General features: G+C 38.0%; 1 protein-coding gene across 7 annotated transcripts in view; it reads right to left on the bottom strand.

Moving 5' to 3' along the window:
* SBF2 (SET binding factor 2) overlaps positions 1-19,317 on the bottom strand; it is a 499,142-nt gene that overhangs the window by 243,594 nt on the left and 236,231 nt on the right. For all 7 annotated transcript variants that reach the window (XM_086340089.1, XM_086340087.1, XM_086340088.1 and 4 more), the window contains exons 4-6: positions 19,121-19,243; positions 17,690-17,800; positions 15,837-15,942 (exon numbers count right to left, since the gene is read on the bottom strand). Coding sequence is in view for 4 of the 7 variants with exons in the window: in XM_086340087.1 (XP_086196213.1) it covers positions 15,837-15,942; positions 17,690-17,800; positions 19,121-19,243 (340 nt within the window). In the remaining 3 variants the exon portion in view is untranslated. The remainder of the gene's footprint in view (positions 1-15,836; positions 15,943-17,689; positions 17,801-19,120; positions 19,244-19,317) is intronic.

The raw sequence follows: 19,317 nt of genomic DNA, 5'->3' as shown, positions 1-19,317 counted from the left end.
TTCTAAGTAAAAAAATGTAAAGAAATGTAACTCAATTGGGCAACTATACATGGGTGTACTTTAGTGGTTATGAACATTTTTATTCCCTTGAATGTGACATGAATTAAATACACTTTGCATGCATGCCAAGTCTCTTCATTTGTTCCTGACTCTTTGTGACCCTGTGGACTGTAGCCTACCAGGCTCCTCTGTCCATGGGATTTCCCAGGCAGGAATACTGGAAAGGGTACCATTTCCTTCTCCAGGGGATCTTCCCGACTGAGGGGTTGAACTCAGTCTCCTGCACCTGCAGGCAGAGTCTTTACTGCTGAGCCACCAGGGAAGCCCATTTAGTGGTAGCATTTAACCATTTAGTGTTAGTATTTAAACCCAATAAAATGAAAATGGAAAATCCTTTGAATCAGGATTCTTCTGAACTGTCCTCAAATGATATCATGTAGCAAGCAGATATTAAATACTTTATTTATGTATGATTCTAGCAAGCAGAGTACATTAATCAACAACCCATTGGTCACGACTGTTAGTATTTGGTACTTTGAAGAGTTTCCTTTATAAACCTAGCATAAATATTAAATGTTTAATTTTTAAAAGAAAGCAATCAGTTTCCTGATAACATTGTGACCACTTCTGAATGCTCAAGCTTCATCAAATATCTTATTATTTCATGAATGCCTATCATGGCTCTATATCATTGCTTACGTCTTTCTCTCTGCCTGGAATGTCCTTCCACTTTTCTAGCTAGTAAAAGTTAACTCTTAGTATCTCTATTATTGCATTAATTACAGTGTACCATAATTTTTAAAACATATAAAAGTATTATCTGGGAGAAGAGGATGAGACTGTTTTATCTTTACATCCCTAGTGACTAGCATAGGACTTTACATATGGTAATGGTTCTCTAAGTATTTGACAAAAAAATTATACTCCTGTAGATAGGCATTATAGAAATTTTGTTTAAGTATCTTCAGAAAAGTGCTGCAGACAGACTAGTGAGAAGATTTAATTTGTTTCAAAACCTCAAGACAAAAAGCTGACAATCCAACTATCTCAAAATGATTAATAATACATATAGTTACAGTAAAACACTAAATTTCCTATTTCTTCCTTTTCTACCTAGAGCACAATATTCCATTACAGTAATGATCTAAACTTTTGTGCCCACAAATTCTCCAACTACATGTTAAATTACATATAATAAAAATGAAAATGGCTACTTCATCTTTTCAATTGTAATTGAGAAAAAGACTAAATCAAGTACTAATGTTACATGAATGATCTACGAAAACTAAACGAAAACAGTACTGTGATCCAAGACTCTAGATTTTGATCATTTAAGGAAAAAGGACAAAAATCATTCTACAACTGATGCATTAATCATGTGGTTCATAAATTTACCAGTCAACATATTCTTAAAGGTGTTACCTTTAAAGAGAAGAATCTTCCACAACTTTAGCCTTCATTCTTTCCTCTAATAATATTTCTTCTTTCTTTTCAGGAACATAAATTAGTTTTGATATGCTTATAAAAGTTAATATAATTTTAAGAATAATTATATAGCATTACAACCAGAAGCTTTTCCAGAGGAAGACAAAAGAGAGAATGCCAGAAGTTTTCCATTAAAACATTTAAGAACAGAAATAACTTTCTGAATAGCAGGTATGGTTACAATCAACATTTTAAGGATGTTTATATAAAAAGGAAAAATAATGTTTGTAAGATAAACTGCAAGGAGATCCAACCAGTCCATTCTGAAGGAGATCAGCCCTGGGTGTTCTTTGGAGGGAATGATGCTAAAGCTGAAGCTCCAGTACTTTGGCCACCTCATGCAAAGAGTTGACTCATTGGAAAAGACTCTGATGCTGGGAGGGATTGGGGGCAGGAGGAAAAGGGAACAACAGAGGATGAGATGGATGGATGGCATCACCAACTCGATGGACATGAGTCTGAGTGAACTCCAGGAGTTGGTGATGGACAGGGAGGCCTGGCATGCTGCAATTCATGGGGTCGCAAAGAGTTGGACACGACTGAGCCACTGAACTGAACTGAACTGACTGAAGATAAACTGAAGAAAAAACACTAGCAATTTTAATAATTTTTTAAAAAAATCTCTACTTAGTATTAGAGATAATACACAGAAATATTGACTCAATAATAGTCCATGAAAAACTGGCTACATATGGGTAAGCAAAAAGAAGTATGCATATAAAAAAGTTTACACTAGGATGAGATCATGAGGAAATAGAAATTTTGATCAGACCAATAATGAGTAAGGAGATTCAAACTATAACCAAAACCTTCCAACAGAGAAAAGTCCTGGACCAGATGGTTTCACTGGTGAATTCCACCAAACATTTAAAGAAGAATGAATATCAATTCTTCTCAAACTCCTTCAAAAAACTGAAAAGGAAGGAACAATCCCTAAGGCCAGAATTACCAGAATAACAAAGCCAGGTAAGGACTCAATAGGAAAGAAAACTGTAGGCCAATCTTACTGATTAACATAATATATGAAAATTCTCAACAGAATAGCAGGAAAATGAATTTAATACCATATTAAAAGGACTATACACAATGATCAAGTGGAATATAATTGCAGGATGCAAGGATATTTCAACATATACAAATTAACCAATGTGAAATACATTAATAGAATTAAATATTAAAAAATCCTATGATTATCTCAATACATGCAGAAAAACATCTGATTCAAAATTCTTTCATGATAAAAACTCTCAAAAAATTAAGTATGGAAAAAAACATACCCCAACATAAAAAATGCTGATATGAGAAGTCCACAGCTAACATCTTATTTAACAGTGAAAGCATTGAAAGCTTTCCTGCTAAGATCAGGAGTAAGACAAGGGTGCCCATTCCTTTTCAACACAGTACTGGAAATCCTACCCAGGGCAATTAGGAAAGAAAATGAAACAGAAAGCATCAAATCAGAATGGAAGAAGTAATAGTTTGTTTGCAGATTATATGATCTTAAATATATACAGAAAATCCTAAAGACTCCATCAGAGAACTGTTAGAACTAATAAATAAATTCAGCAAAGTTGTAGGATACAAAATCAACATAGAAAAATCAGATGCATTTCTACACACTAACAACAAACTATTTGAAAAAGAAATAAAATAATCTCATTTATAGTAGCAACAAAATGAATAAAATACTTAGGAATAAATTTAACCAAGGACACAAAGATCTGTATGTTGAAAATGATGAGAGTTTGATGAAAGAAACTGAGGAAGATATAAATGAATGGAAATATATCCCATATTCATAATTCAGAAGAATTAACACTTAAAATATCCATACTACATCAAACCACCTATAAATTCAATTTAATCAAAATTATTGAAAAGATCCTGATACTAGAAAAGATTGAAGGCAGGAGAAGAAGGGGACGATGGAGAACGAGATGGTTGGACGGCATCACCAACTCAATGGACATGAGTTTGGATACGCTCCAGGAGTTAGTGATGAACAGGGAGGCCTGGCATGCTGTGGTCCATGGGGTCACAAAAAGTCGGACACTACTGAGTGACTGAACTGATAATTATATTTGAATAGGCATAGAAAAAAATCAATCCTAAAATTCTTATGAACCATAAAAGTTCCTAAATAGCCAAAGGAATTCTGAGAAAGGACACAGTTGGAGGTTTCACAATTCCTGATTTTAAACTATATTCTAAGGCTGCTGCTGCTGCTGCTAAGTCGCTTCAGTCATGTCCGACTCTGTGCGACCCCATAGACGGAAGCCCACCAGACTCCCCCGCCCCTGGGATTCTCCAGGCAAGAACACTGGAGGGGGTTGCCATTTCCTTCTCCAATGCATGAGAGTGAAAAGTGAAAAGGAAGTCGCTCAGTTGTGTCTGACTCTTAGCGACCCCATGGACTACAGCCTACCAGGCTCCTCCATCCATGGGATTTTCCAGGCAAGAGTACTGGAGTGGGGTGCCATTGCCTTCTCCGTATTCTAAGGCTACAATAATATTTTTTTTAAAGTATAGTATCGGCATAAAAACAGACACATAGATCAATGAAATAGAATTCAGAGTGTAAAAAGAAACTCACACATATACAGTGAACTAACACGTGACAAAAACCCAAAAATATTCAGTGGGGAAAGGAATAGTCTCTTTAACTAAAACTGAATATTCATGTGCAAAATAATAAAATTGACCCCTATCTCACACCACTCACAAAAAATAATATGAAACAGATTAATATATAAATAAAAGAAACAAACTATAAAACTACTAAAGGAAACAGAGGAAAAGCTCCCTGATGCTGGTCTTGGCAATGATTTTTTAGATGTGACACCCAAAACTCAAGCAGCAAATACAAAAATAAACAACTGGGATTATACCCAACTAAAAAGTTTCTGAACAGCAGGAGAAACAATCAGCAAAATGAAGAGGCAATCTATAAACTGGAGAAATTACATGCAAATCATCTATTTGCTAAGATATTAATATCTAAAATATAACAGGAACTCATATAACTCTGCAACATTCCCTGGTAGCTCAGAGGTTAAAGCGTCTGCCTGCAATGCGGGAGACCTGGGTTCGATCCCTGGGTTGGCAAGATCCCTTGGAGAAAGAAATGGCAATCCACTCCAGTATTCTTGCCTGGAGAATCCCATGGATGGATGAGCTTGGTGGGCTACAGTCCATGGGGTCGCAAAGAGTCGGACACGACTGAGAGACTTCACTTCCACTTTCATATAACTCAATAGCAAAAAGGAAAAAAGAAAGACTACAAAATGGGTAAAGGACTTAAAAAAAACAGACATTTTTCCAAAGAAGACATATAAATGCTGACATGCACATGAAAAGATGCTCAACTTCATTAATCACCAAGGAAATGCCAATCATCTCACAACAGTTAGAATGACTACTATCAAAAGACAAAAGAGATCTCTCTTATACACTGTTGGCAGGAATGTAAATTGGTCCAACTACTATGGAAAACCATATGAAGGCTCTCAAAAAAAAATAGAACTACCATTTGATACAGTGATTCCACTTCTGGGTACATATTCAAAGGAAATAAACTCACTATCTCTAAGAGCTACTCATGTGTTCACTGCAGTATTATTTACAATAGCCATGACATGGAAACAACCTAAGTGTCCATCAACAGATGAATGGAAAAGAATACACATATAATACATTGGAGAAAGGAAGGAAACACTGTCTTTCATGACATCATGGATAGATCCCGAAGGCACTATGCTAAATGAAATGTCACCGAAAGACTAATACTTTATATTCTCATTTTTATAGACTCTGAAAAAGCTGAAATCAGAAACAGACAGAATGGTGGCTGCCAGGGGCTAGGTGGTATGGGAGGGCTTTCCCAGGTGCCTCAGTGGTAAAGAGTCCGCCTGCTAAAGCAAGCAGATGCAGGAGATGTGGGTTTAATCCCTGGTTTGGGAAGATACCCTGGAGTAAGAAATGGCAACTCACTTCAGTATTCTTGCAAGGAAAATCCCATGGACAGAGGAGCCTAGCAGAATACGGTCCATAAAGGTAGCAAAGAGTCAGACACAACTGAGTAACTGAGCACACATGTACGCAAAGCGTTGGGGAAGTGGGAAGATACTAGTCAAAAAATACAAATTCCAAGTATAAGATGAATAAATTCTGAGCATGTAATGTATAGCATGGTACTATAATTAGCAATATTGTATTACAGATTTAAAAACTGTGTAAAGAGTAGATATTAAATGTTATCAGCACACAAATGATAGTTATGTGAGGGGATGAAGGTGGTAACTAATCTTATTACAGTAATCATTTTGCAATACATATAAGCATCACAGCATCACACTGTAAACCTCAAACTTATACAAGTTATAGCTCAAGAATATCTCAATAAACACAGATGTTACATGACGAATGCTGTTAACAATGGAAACAGAGTGACAGTAACTTAAGGCCCAAACTAGCTTTAGCCTGTGACTTTAAGAAGGTCTAATAAATAGTATACTATAAAATTGGGAACAATTATTCTATAATGAGTGTGTTTATAGTTAGAAACCAAATTATAGGTGAACATATATCTCAAAAGATGTCAAGAGAATTTCACAAAATTATCTGGGTCAAGGAGGGATACCTGAGCTATGGATTGAAAAAATCAGAGGGACTATAAAAACCAGTTCCTGTGAATACAATCTTAATTAACATGAAAAATTACAATTTTCTACACAAAACACAAATCTTAGGTAAATAAAAAGCAATTCACATAGACTACAAAAAGATACAAATAAATAAAACAGATGTTAAGTTGGAGATGAAGCTGGTTAACAGAAAATTTTAAGGAATGAAGTGGGTAATGGCATAAGTCCACATAACAACTTCAGGCAAACATAGCTCTGAAACTGTGAAAAACAAACTCATTATCATAACAACCCTTGGAAAGAAGAACCAAGGAAATGCTATCATTACATTTAGGACTTTCACAGGAAAACTAGTCAAGGCTACAAAAGTATCTTAGAATTTTATCTGCTTCCTGTCTGTGCTTTGTAAAATCTACCACCACTACCGCATCCCCAACACAGGTAGTGAACTGTGATAATGGTCTAATGTTGGCCTTCAACGACAGTCTAACCAAAATGACCGGTGATAAAAACCTGATTTCAGACAGAACTATCAGTACCACATGCTTTGGCAACTACAACTGCATACAGTGCTGTTTGAGAGGCATCCTTCTTTCTCCTTTCCTTTCTTATCTTTTCCTTATGAAGAATAAGCTGAAAGAAAAATGCTGAAAAAGTAAAATTTTAATATGTAAGCAAAAGATAATTAAGCTCAAAATACTAGAAAGCTGATAGTCAAATGGCTGATCACTATCTGTTCTGTGCACTTCATCCATATACAGAACTCTCCTAGGAGATATGACTGCCGTCTTCTTCATGGCCGGTGCAGTCATTTATTCAGTAAATACTGATGCCTTCTGTGTCCAAGGCACTATGCCAGATATAGAGGATGCACAGGATAATAAGACAAGGCAGTTCTTGAAGCTCCCCAGTCAAGAAAGTGAACATGCCCTATTAATAAATAAGGGAAAAACATGTCTTCCTGAAGACATCTGGGAATTAACATATCAGTCCTGTACTGTCTTTTTGTTACTGGAGGATAAAATCCTTTACTTTGTTCAAGCACTGAACTTTTATAAACAAAAAAAAAAAAAGGTGCACATATGAAGAGTTAAATAGTTGCACAAGTTTTCTAAATATTTCTAACATAAAGCACAAATACAGAAAAGGATACAAATTAAATGTATAGTTCAATGAACTATCTTACAAACACTACCAAGGTCAAGGGAGGACTTTGCCAGCAGCCCTAGAAGCCCCTTGCATATGCCTCTAATCATGATAACCTCTCCATTGCCATTAAGTTTTCCTGGTTTTTCCTACAGACATTTTTTTTTCACCAAAAGGTGCATCCCTAGACACTACAGTATAATCTCACTCTGTTAAAAATGGAATCTGTTTCAAATCTCTTACTTATTTTTTGTCCATGTCATGTGGCATGCTGGATCTTGGTTCCATGACCAGGGATAGAACCTGCATTCTCTGCAGTGGAAGCATGCAGTCTTAACCACTGGACCGCCAGGGAAGACCCTCAAAACACTTTAAATCTTGAGGTTCCTCCTCCATATAATTTATTTGTTAAAGAATTTGTGACATTGACCAACAGTTTCTGAGAGCCTGGATTTTGACAACTGCAGTCTCTGGAAGCAATGTGTTCCCTACCTTCTGTTTTCCAGGATCAGAATCAGACTTAACCTCTTGGGAAAATACAGGTAGTGTTTGGCAAGGTTAGTTCAGTTCAGTTCAGTTCCGTCGCACAGTTGTGTCTGACTCTTTGCGACCCCATGGACTGCAGCACGCCAGGCTTACCTGTCCATCACCAACTCCAGGAGCTTGTTCAAACTCATGCCCATCGAGTCAGTGATGCCATCCAACATTTCATCCTCTGTCATCCCCTTCTCCTCCCGCCTTCAATCTTTCCCAGCATCAGGGTCTTTTCCAATGAGTCAGCTCTTCGCATTAGGTGGCCAAAGAACCGGAGTTTCAGCTTCAGCATCAGTCCTTCCAATGAATATTCAGGACTGATTTCCTTTAGGATGGACTGGTTGGATCTCCTTGCAGTCCAAGGGACTTTCAAGAGTCTTCTCCAATATCACAGTTCAAAACTATCAATTCTTCAGCGCTCAGCTTTCTTTATAATCCAACTCTCACATCCATACATAGCTACTGGAAAAACTATAGCTTTGACTAGACGGACCTTTGTTGCCAAAGTAATGTCTCTGCTTTTTAATATGCCATCTGGGTTGGTCACAGCGTTTTTTCGAAGGAGCAAGTGTATTTTAATTTCATGGCTGCAGTCACCATCTACAGTGATTTTGGAGCACAAAAAAACAAAGTCTGTCACTCTTTCCACTGTTTCCCCATCATATTGCTATGAAGTGATGGGACCGGATACCATGATCTTTTTTTTCTGAATGTTGAGCTTTAAGCAAACTTTTTCACCCTCCTCTTTCACTTTCACCAAGAGGCTCTTTAGTTCTTCACTTTCTGCCATAAAGGGGGTGTCATCTGCATATCTGAGGTTATTGATATTTTTCCTGGGCAATCTTGATTCCAGCTTGTGCTTCATCCAGCCCAGCATTTCTCATGATGTACTCTGCATATAAGTTAAATAAGCACAAGCACGGTGACAATATACAGCCTTGACGTACTCCTTTTCCTATTTGGAACCAGTCTGTTGTTCCATGTCCAGTTCTAACTGTTGCTTCCTGACCTGCATATAGGTTTCTCAAGAGGAAGGTCAGGTGGTCTGGTATTCTCATCTCTTGAAGAATTCTCCACAGTTTATTGTGATCCACACTGTCAAAGGCTTTGGCATAGTCCATAAAGCAGAAGTAGATGTTTTTCTGGAACTCTCTTGCCTTTTTGATGATCCAGCAGATGTTGGCAATTTGATCTCTGGTTCCTCTGCCTTTTCTCAATCCAGCTTGAATATCTGGAAGTTCATGGTAAACATACTGTTGAATCCTGGCTTGGAGAATTTTGAGCATTACTTTATTAGCGTGTGAGATGAGTGCAATTGTGCAGTAGTTTGAACATTCTTTGGCATTGCCTTTCTTAGGGATTGGAATGAAAACTGACCTTTTCCAGTCCTGTGGCCACTGCTGAGTTTTCCAAATTTGCTGGCATATTGAGTGCAGCACTTTCACAGCATCATCTTTCAGGATTTGGAATAGCTCAACTGGAATTCCATCACCTCCACTAGCTTTGTTCGTAGTGATACTTCCTAAGGCCCACCGGACTTCACATTCCAGGATGTCTGGCTCTAGGTGAGTGATCACACCATCGTGATTATCTGGGTCGTGAAGATCTTTTTGTACAGTTCTTCTGTGTATTCTTGCCACCTCTTCTTAATCTCTTCTGCTTCTGTTAGGTCCATACCATTTCTGTCCTTTATTGACCCCATCTTTGCATGAAATGCTCCCTTGGTATCTCTAATTTTCTTGAAGAGATCTCTAGTCTTTCCCATTCTATTGTTTTCCTCTATTTCTTTGCATTGATTGCTGAGGAAGGCTTTCTTATTTCTCCTTGCTATTCTTTGGAACTCTGCATTCAAATGGGTATATCTTTCCTTTTCTCCTTTGTTTTTGCTCCTCTTCTTTTACAGCTATTTGTAAGGCATCCTCAAACAGCCATTTCACTTTCTTGCATTTCTTTTCCATGGAGATGGTCTTGATCCCTGTCTCCTGTACAATGACACAAACCTCTGTCCATAGTTCATCAGGCACTCTGTCTATCAGATGTAGTCTCTTAAATCTATTACTTCCACTGTATAATTGTCAGGGATTTGACTTAGGTCATACCTGAATGGTCTAGTGGTTTTCCCTACTTTCTTCAATTTATGTCTGAATTTGGCAATAAGGAGTTCATGATCTCAGCCATGGTCAACTCTTGGTCTTGTTTTTTCTGACTGTAGAGCTTCTCCATGTTTGGCTGCAAAGAATATAATCAATCTGATTTCGGTGTTGACCATCTGGTGATGTCCATGTGTAGAGTCTTCTCTTGCGTTGTTGGAAGAGGGTGTTTGCTATGACCAGTGCATTCTCTTGGCAAAACTCTATTAGCCTTTGCCCTGCTTCATTCTGTACTCCAAAGCCAAATTTGCCTGTTACTCCACATGCTTCTTGACTTCCTACTTTTGCATTCCAGTCCCCTATAATGAAAAGGACATTTTTGGGGGGTGTTAGTTCTAAAAGGTCTTGTAGGTCTTCATAGAAACATTTAACTTCACCTTTACTGGTCGGGGCATAGACTTAGATTACTATGATATTGAATGGTTTGCCTTTGAAATGAACATTATTCTGTCATTTTTGAGATTGCATCCAAGTACTGCATTCCGGACTCTTCTGTTGACTGTGAGGGCTACTCCATTTCTTCTAAGGGATTCTTGCCCACAGTAGTAGATATAATGGTCATCTGAGTTAAATTCATCCTTTCCAGTCCATTTTAGTTTGCTGATTCCTAAAATGTCAATGTTCACTCTTGCCTTCTCCTGTTTGACCACTTCCAATTTGCCTTGATTCATGGACCTAACATTCCAGGTTCCTATGCAATATTGCTCTTTATAGCATTGGACCTTGCTTCCATCACCAGTCACATCCACAGCTGGGCGCTGTTTTTGCCTTGGCTCCGTCTATTCATTCTTCCTGCAGTTGTTTCTCCACTGATCTCCAGTAGCATATTGGGCACCTACCAACCTGGGGAGTTCATCTTTCAGTGTCCTATCTTTTTGCCTTTTCATACTGTTCATGGGATTCTCAAGGCAAGAATACTGAAGTTGCTTGCCATTCCCTTCTCCAGTGGACCACATGTTGTCAGAACTCTCCACCATGACCCATCTGTCTTGGGTGGCCCTACATGGCATGGCTCATAGTTTCACTGGGTTAGACGAGACTGTGGAACCCTTGCAGATATCCCATTCTTTCTCTCTGCAACTCCCTGCTCTCTGGGTTCTGTCCTAAGAACTCTAGCTGCCTTGCTCTCCAGAGGTCTCCACTCTATTTCCTTGTCTAGGGAGTCCTCTAAGCCCCACCTCTGTTCCGCCTCCCTGCACCATGGCCTGTAAACTCTCTCAAGGCAGAAAGTGGTGCCAATAGTCAAAGTGAAAGTCACTCAGTTATGTCCAGCTCTTTGTGACTCCATGGACTATACAGTCCATGGAATTCACCAGGCCAGAATACTGGAATGGGTAGTCCTTCCCTCCTCTGGGGGATCTTCCCAACCCAGGGATCGAACCCAGGTCTCCCACATTACAGGCAGATTCTTTGCCAGCTGAGCCACAAGAGAAGCCCAAGAGTACTGGAGTAGGTAGTCTATCCCTTCTCCAGCGGCTCTTCCTGACCCAGGAATCGAACTGGGGTCTCCTGCATTGCAGATGGATTCTTTACCGAATGACCTGCTGTTTCCTGCTTTTCAGGGATCTTTGTCCTTCAGTTGCCCACTATTTCATATTATTTTTTTCCAGCTTTTTAAGGTGTTTCAAGCTGCAGGGTAAATCCTGGCCCAAAATATGAATCAGTTTTTATTAAAGTTTTATTATCTTGTTGTTCATAGTCGTTTTTTAGTTGATCCTATTCTCTTTTCCAGTGAATGATATAACAGTTATATCACTGGGAAATAGTGATACTTTTATCTTCCAATTTTTGTATTGTTAGTTTCTTTCTCTTGGGTAATTACTTCTGCTAATATGTCCAGTAAACAATATCAGCAATTCTGGAACTCATTTTTAATTTAAGAATGAGTGTTACGTTGAATTATGTCCTATTTTTAAAATTAAGGAGTTAATTTTATTACTTTTATAATTTATTAATGTAATTAATTAATGTTAATAGATTTCTGTTGGTATTTTGATTTTTTTGATCCATTGTAAAATATTTAGCCTTTCTCTTTTTATTTTTTTCTCTTTAGGATTTTCTTTTTTCATTTGTTGAACTTTCACGATGATGTGCTAAAATTAATGGCTTTTAAAAAACATTAATTCAGTGTGCTAGACATATTGACGGAGAAGGCAATGGCACCCCACTCCAGTACTCTTGCCTGGAAAATCCCATGGACAGAGGAGCCTGGTAGGCTGCAGTCCATCGGGTCTGAGCGACTTCACTTTCACTTTTCACTTTCATGCATTGGAGAAGGAAATGGCAACCCACTCCAGTGTTCTTGCCTGGAGAATCCCAGGGATGGCGGAGCCTGGTGGGCTGCCGTCTCTGGGGTCGCACAGAGTCGGACTGAAGCGATTTAGCAGCAGCAGCAGCAGTGGTCCATGTGATTAGATTGGTTAGTTTTCTGTGATTGTGGTTTTCTGGTTGTCTGCTCTCTGATGGAGAAGGTTAAGAGGCTTATGGAAGCTTCCTGATGGGATAAACTGACTGAGGGGAAAATGGGTCTTGTTCTGATGGGCGGGGCTGTGCTCAGTAAATCTTTAATCCAATTATCTGTTGATGGGTGGAGCTGTGTTCCCACCCTGCTGTTTACCTGGGGCCAAACTGGAGGTAATGAAGATAATGGTGACCTCCCTCCAAAGATCCCATATATGTACTGCTACACTCAGTGCCCCCAACCCTGCAGCAGGCCACCACCAACCCACGCCTCCACTCATGGACACCCACATGCAAGTCCGGGACAGTCTCTTGTGGGGTCACTGCTCCTTTCTCCTAGGTCCTGGTGCACAAGGTTCTGTTGTGCCCTGCAATAGTCTATTTCCCAGTCCAGTGTAAGTTCTGGCAGCTCTATGGTAGGGTTAATGGCGACCTCCTTCAAGAGGGCTTATGTGATACCCATGTCTGCTGCACCCAGAGCCCCTGTCCTTGAGGCACACCACTGCCGACCCATGTACAGCCATACAAGCCGTCCTAAATGAAAAAGATCATGTGAATAGTGCTTCAGTTCAGTTCAGTTCAGTCACTCAGTTGTGTCCAACTCTGCAACCCCATGAATCACAGCATGCCAGGCCTCCCTGTCCATCACCCACTCCCGGAGTTCACTCAGACTCACATCCATCGAGTCAGTGATGCCATCCAGCCATCTCATCCTCTGTCGTCCCCTTCTCCTCCTGCCCCTAATCCCTCCCAGCATCAGAGTCTTTTCCAGTGAGTCAACTCTTTGCATGAGGTGGCCGAAGTATTGGAGTTTCAGCTTTAGCGTCATTCCTTCCAAAGAAATCCCAGGGCTGATCTCCTTCAGAGTGGACTGGTTGGATCTCCTTGCAGTCCAAGGGACTCTCAAGAGTCTTCTCCAATATCACAGTTCAAAAGCATCAATTCTTCAGCGCTCAGCTTTCTTCATGGTCCAACTCTCGCATCCATACACGACCACTGGAAAAACTATAGCCTTGACTAGACGGACCTTTGTTGGCAAAGTAATGTCTCTGCTTTTCAATATGCTATCTAGGTTGGTCATAACTTTTCTAGCTAAAATCAATTAAGTTAGTGATTAGTTAGGGACCATGCACAGGCTCTGTAGGTAGTTCATGAACCCCTAAAATTACATCCAAAACTTTGTGGAGGAAGGTTTTAATCAATAAGATATTCTTTACAGAAATAAGTGCCACCAAGGAGTCAGTGCCTATTTCACACATTAAACAAAATAGCTTTAATTAAATTAATTTGAACTTGGTTGAGATGATTCAATGAGCAGAAACTTTCAGGGAGGAAGAAAAGGAATACATGATTTTTAACAGTTTAAACTCCTATGGGGAGGCAGATATAATAGGGAACTACTACTTTGGGACTGATGCCATCATTCATCTTTATTAGGCTACTAGAAACTCTATGTGTGGTGATTTGATCACTGAGTCATGCTCAACTCTGGAGACCTCATGGACTGTAGCCAGCAAGGCTTCTCTGTCCATGGGATTTTACAGTCAAGAATACTGGGGTGGGTTGCCATTTGCTTCTCCAGAGGATCTTCCTGACCCAGGAATTGAACCAAAGTGTCCAACATTGCAGGCTGATTCCTTACCAACTGAGCTACAAGGGAAGCCCATTTAACTCTTCTGAGGCTCTCTAAATTTCACTGATGGAAGTCACAAAGAAGAATAAGGATGGGGCCATTAAAGGAAAAGGAGTGATGTGTTTCAGAGTTGAGCAGGGAGTAAAATCAACATGAGATGGGAGGAAATAAAAAGGTAGAATTTTTGTGTAAGGAATTAAAAATTCCATGGAGAAGTAGAGATAGGCCTTCAGGAAAGGGACGGTTTCAACTCAACTATAAAAAGACACAGATGGGGAAAAATGTGAAAAACATAATCTAAGGGAGTGAGAAACTCTTATGTAGGTACACATATAAGACAAGTAAGAGATAACTGGACATGGAACAACAGACTGGTTCTAAATAGGAAAAGGAGTACATCAAGGCTGTATATTGTCACCCTGCTTATTTAACTTCTATGCAGAGTACATCATGAGAAATGCCAGCCTGGATGAAGAACAAGCTGGAATCAAGATTGCCGGGAGAAATATCAATAACCTTAGATATGCAGATGACACCACCCTAATGGCAGAAAGTGAAGAGGAACTAAAGAGCTTCTTGATGATGGTGAAAGAGGAGAGTGAAAAAGATGGCTTAAAGCTCAACATTCAGAAAACTAAGATCTTGGCATCTGGTCCCATCACTTCATGGGAAATAGATGGGGAAACAGTGGAAACAGTGGCTGACTTTATTTTTCGGGGCTCCAAAATCACTGCAGATGATGATTGCAGCCATATAATTAAAAGACACTTACTCCTTGGAAGGAAAGTTATGACCAACCTAGATAGCATGTTAAAAAGCAGAGACATTAGTTTGTCAACAAAGGTCCGTCTAGTCAAGGCTATGGTTTTTCCTGTGGTCATGTATGGATATGAGAGTTGGACTATAAAGAAAGCTGAGGGCCGAAGAACTGATGCTTTTGAACTGTGGTGCTGGAGAAGACTCTTGAGAGTCCCTTGGACTGCAAGGAGATCCAACCAGTCCATCCTAAAGGAGATCAGTCCTGGGTGTTCATTGGAAGGACTGATGTTGAAGCTGAAACTCCAATACTCTGGCCACCTGATGTGAAGAACTGACTCACTGGAAAAGATCCTGATGCTGGGAAAGATTTTGGCAGGAGGGGACAGAGTATGAGATGTTTGGATGGCATCATTGACTCGATGGACATGGGTTTGGGTGGATTCTGGGAGTTAGTGATGGACAGGGAGGCCTGGCATGCTTCGGTTCATGGGGTCGCAAAGAGTCAGACACGACTGAGTGACTGAACTGACTGAAGAGATAAAGTAAGTGACAATCTCTGGCAGCACTGATCTGAAATATACTCTAAGTTACATTACTCCTTTAATGAAGTATGAGCTGTCCAATGAACAGAGGGCACTTTCTCATGTCCTCCCTCTAATTCTTCACCCAAGCCATTGCTAGAAAATTAGAGATGAAGTCCTGTTACAGGTGGTGAAATGAAAAGGAAGGGATTCTTTTAGTTTTATCTTCTAAGGAAAAACAAAACATACTACCTATTCGTGTTTTACAGCACAGAGAAAATATGTTTTCCTTCTAAAAGCCTAAGTGACTACAGAGCAAAAGGAGCCGAGGTTAAAAACAATGAGTACTAGTTGGGATTAGAACCCATATAATTATGTATTTCATATATGTTATTTAATGGTTTACTTTTTTATTGTCCTGGTTCATGTCGGGTGATGGCTTAAAACTTAATCTTGTTTTCAGAAGCTTTTAGAAAAACACTGAAAAATGGAGAACAAGACATACCTAACTGCTGGAACAGGAGAGCCACACTAGTTCCTGTGACAGGAAGACTGTCATGCAAGGGAGTCTGGATCAGCTGTCTGTCTCCTGCACCCAAGGAAAACAGCTTCTGCAGATTGGGCGGAAAAGATATACACACAACAAATGATTTCTTTTCACACATTTTCTCAAGATAAAAAAAATCTCTTTGAAGTTCAAATTGAGAGCAGATGATGGTCTTATAAGACCCAACTAACAGATGCGAAGGGCAACAAGGCAGCTCAAAACACTAAAGCTACTTTGTGCCCAAATGAATATGATACAAGAAAATTCAGTAGTTGGAAGGTGAAAATTTAGTAATAATGAAACACACAAATCAGTGAAAGTAACATGTAACTTAAAAATAATAAAATATTAAAGCTAACATTTATATGCCAGTTACATGTGAATAAAACTGGAAAAATAAAATGTAATATGAAACACATAATTTAAAAACTTCTAATAGTCACAATAATAATCCTTTTTAAATTTAAAAATACATAAAATCGTGTCAACAAAAATTTCATCATAATAAAGTCTCATAAAGTAACTCATCTGCTTTACAGTGTAGGTTCAGTTGTGACTAAACTCACATTTCATATTCTGCCCTTGGAGTACAAACAGGAGAGTGAGGGAGGGGAGTACAGAAGGAAAATAAGCTTAAGAGTAACCAAAAGGCATTAGGAAAGATAGTAGATAGTTAAAAAGGCAAAGGGCAAGGGAAAAAGTTGTCAATTTTACCATAAGTAACATCTCTATCAGACTTTTTTTTAATCGATCAGAGTTTAAAAAATGTAATTTTTAGAGGCCTGTTCTTTCCCTTGATATTGATATTTCATAAGAATAAGCATAGTAAGTGGTCAACTAATCAATTTTAGGACTTAAGTAGTTTTTTTAAGTTACCTAGGAACATTTAGTCTTAGAAGCTGAGGTTCTCATTTTTCTACTTCAGAGAAGAAGATAAAAATTTCAAGACACAGAGAAGATGAAAGACATGTCACTTTGGGAAAGCTTTATTTCAGTGTAAGAGTTTAATGTCCTCATGTGCTCAATCTACGTATGATGAAATTCTTTAAGGTATAGATTATACTTTCCAAAGAAGATCTGTGATTTTGGACAATGGTCAATATCATCATTATTATTATTAAAGGCAGACAACTGAGATGAGAAAAATAAGCCCTCTTCTCCTGAAGCTTAAGTGCAAGCTATTCTACTAAACATTACACACAACACACAAAATGGTTTTCAGGACCACATGTAAGTGATTTTATCCAAGGAGATGAAGAAATGAATTAACCTATCCAGCGGTAGTTACAATGCTACAAAAAATTATACTGACAGTTTTCTTAATGTTATCTCTGAATTTGTGTCACTGAAAAAAATTTTAATGAGGTGTAATCATATAGAGGAATAAGCATGGTATAAAGAACACATCTGAAATTCAATTTTAAAAAGTGCATTCCCAAGAAAATGTAAGCTAGATTTCAAGTTACACAGAATATAACTTCTAACTATGCAATGTGAAAGGTGAACCCTGTGTTAAAATTAACCCCATGACCTAAGAAAAGAATGGAATCTTGTGTTTCTAGAAGGAAGACCACAGGGACAATGCTTAACTAAACTAAGACCTTTTTTTTTTCCCAAGGATTGAACTCTCGCCCCCTGCATTGGAAGGGCGGAGTCTTAACCACTGGACTGCCAGGGAAGTCCCCTAAGACCCACTTTAAAAAGAAAATATTTAAAGAATTCGTTTTTTTCCTTTTCTTCATAAATTAAATTAACTGGAGCAGAGGAGAAGAGAAGCAGGCCCTCTTCATCTTCTTTTTTATTCTGTTTACCTGAGACCCTCCAGCCGCTGGGACAAGACACGCACACAAGTTTGCAATGAGACTTTCCAAGGAGACATTCAGACTGTCCACATATACAGTGTAGATCAAACCCAGGCAAGCCTGAAAACAAAAGATGCATGTAGTTATTTAATGGAAAAAGCAAGCACTAAAAATAAATTGTGACATCTGCTCCCAGGAAAGTTTCTCTTTGAATGTAGTATATTCTACAGTGACCATGGAATAAATTTTAAGCAGCAAATGTTATTAAGTTTATTAAATTTTCCTCCAGAACCAGAAGCTCTAAATGAGCTTCTAAGATGAGTTTATAAAAAACAGAAGTACATAATTTGTAAAACAGGTGTTTGTGTTCAGATAACCACTCTAGCAAATTTGTAAGGCTTAAAACTCTTTTTGTCTCATTTTGCAAAACTCCAATTTTCAAGAAAAAAATTTAGAAATTTTACCTTATTTTGTGATTATCAATAATTCAGAACATTTATTTTACAGAAAAATTTAACTTATGTGAATTATTATAAAGAACAGCAAAATAGAGAATATATGATTAACACTTTAAGCTCAGAAGAAGGTAGGTGGTAAAATGGAGGACAAAATGGAATCATATGAATCTTCCAGTTTATTAAAATTTATAATTAAAAAACTAATATCTGTTAGGACTTACCAATTGTCATTGAAATCTTGACACTAAGAATATATATAATCTCAACTATACAGAAAAGTTTTCCAGAAATTATGCATTAATTTCTCAAGTCCTTGAAAGATTTTAAGGTGTAATTTATACTTTCTAAAGAAAATCTGTGATTTCTAGACAATGGTCAACATAACTAATATTAAAGATAACAATTGAAGTAAGAAAAATAAGCCCTCTTCCCTTTCAAATGTATTTATAACTACAGTAATTTTTTTTCTATATTTGAAAATTCTAACTATCTAAAAAGTAAAATATCTGGAAGTAAACAATATTTTAAAGCTATGTTGGTAGCAGTATGATCACAACTATTTGAAATCACAAATACTCATCCTATTTCCTTTCACCTGGACTCCTAAAAAGATCAGTAAAAACACACTAAGTTGTTATATTACTAATGCATTTTAAGCTTGATACAAGTAATCAAATGATTTCTTTAGGATTCATAAATTTTGGAGTCAGTAAAGATGAGACCTATTTTAAAACAAATTAAACATCCTTAAATATAAGGATATTTTAAACATCCTTAGAAGTTTAAATAGTTATACTAACTTATTCAGGTATTTATTTCATCCAACATGAAATTCATTTCTTCTGTTCACAGTAATTTTATTTTATTGATGAATTCCCAATCAATTTAAAGATATTTTAGGTACAAAAAAACTTGTTACCATGGTTCACTCAGAATAGATTTATACAATGATACAAATCAATAACAACTATGAGTTCTTTACCCTAAAAATTTCTGGATAATCTAATCTGGATACCAACACCAGGCTTTTGGGAGCAAACACTTCCGCAGGCTGAATCAAACCAGACACTTCCACTTCACCTTCAGTCTCTTCCTTCTTTGTTCCCTAAAAAGAGAGACACTGTAATCAACAGACAGACAATTTCTTAGGTTTATAACTGACAAAATGTAGCCATATCA

Source organism: Bos grunniens, chromosome 15 (genome assembly GCF_055505025.1).
Source record: "Bos grunniens cultivar Pamir isolate PY7600 chromosome 15, Bosgru_T2T1.0, whole genome shotgun sequence".
Lineage (NCBI taxonomy): Eukaryota > Metazoa > Chordata > Mammalia > Artiodactyla > Bovidae > Bos > Bos grunniens.
The sequence above is the reverse complement of the archived record's forward strand: the minus strand, read 5'-3'. Positions and strand labels throughout refer to the sequence as shown.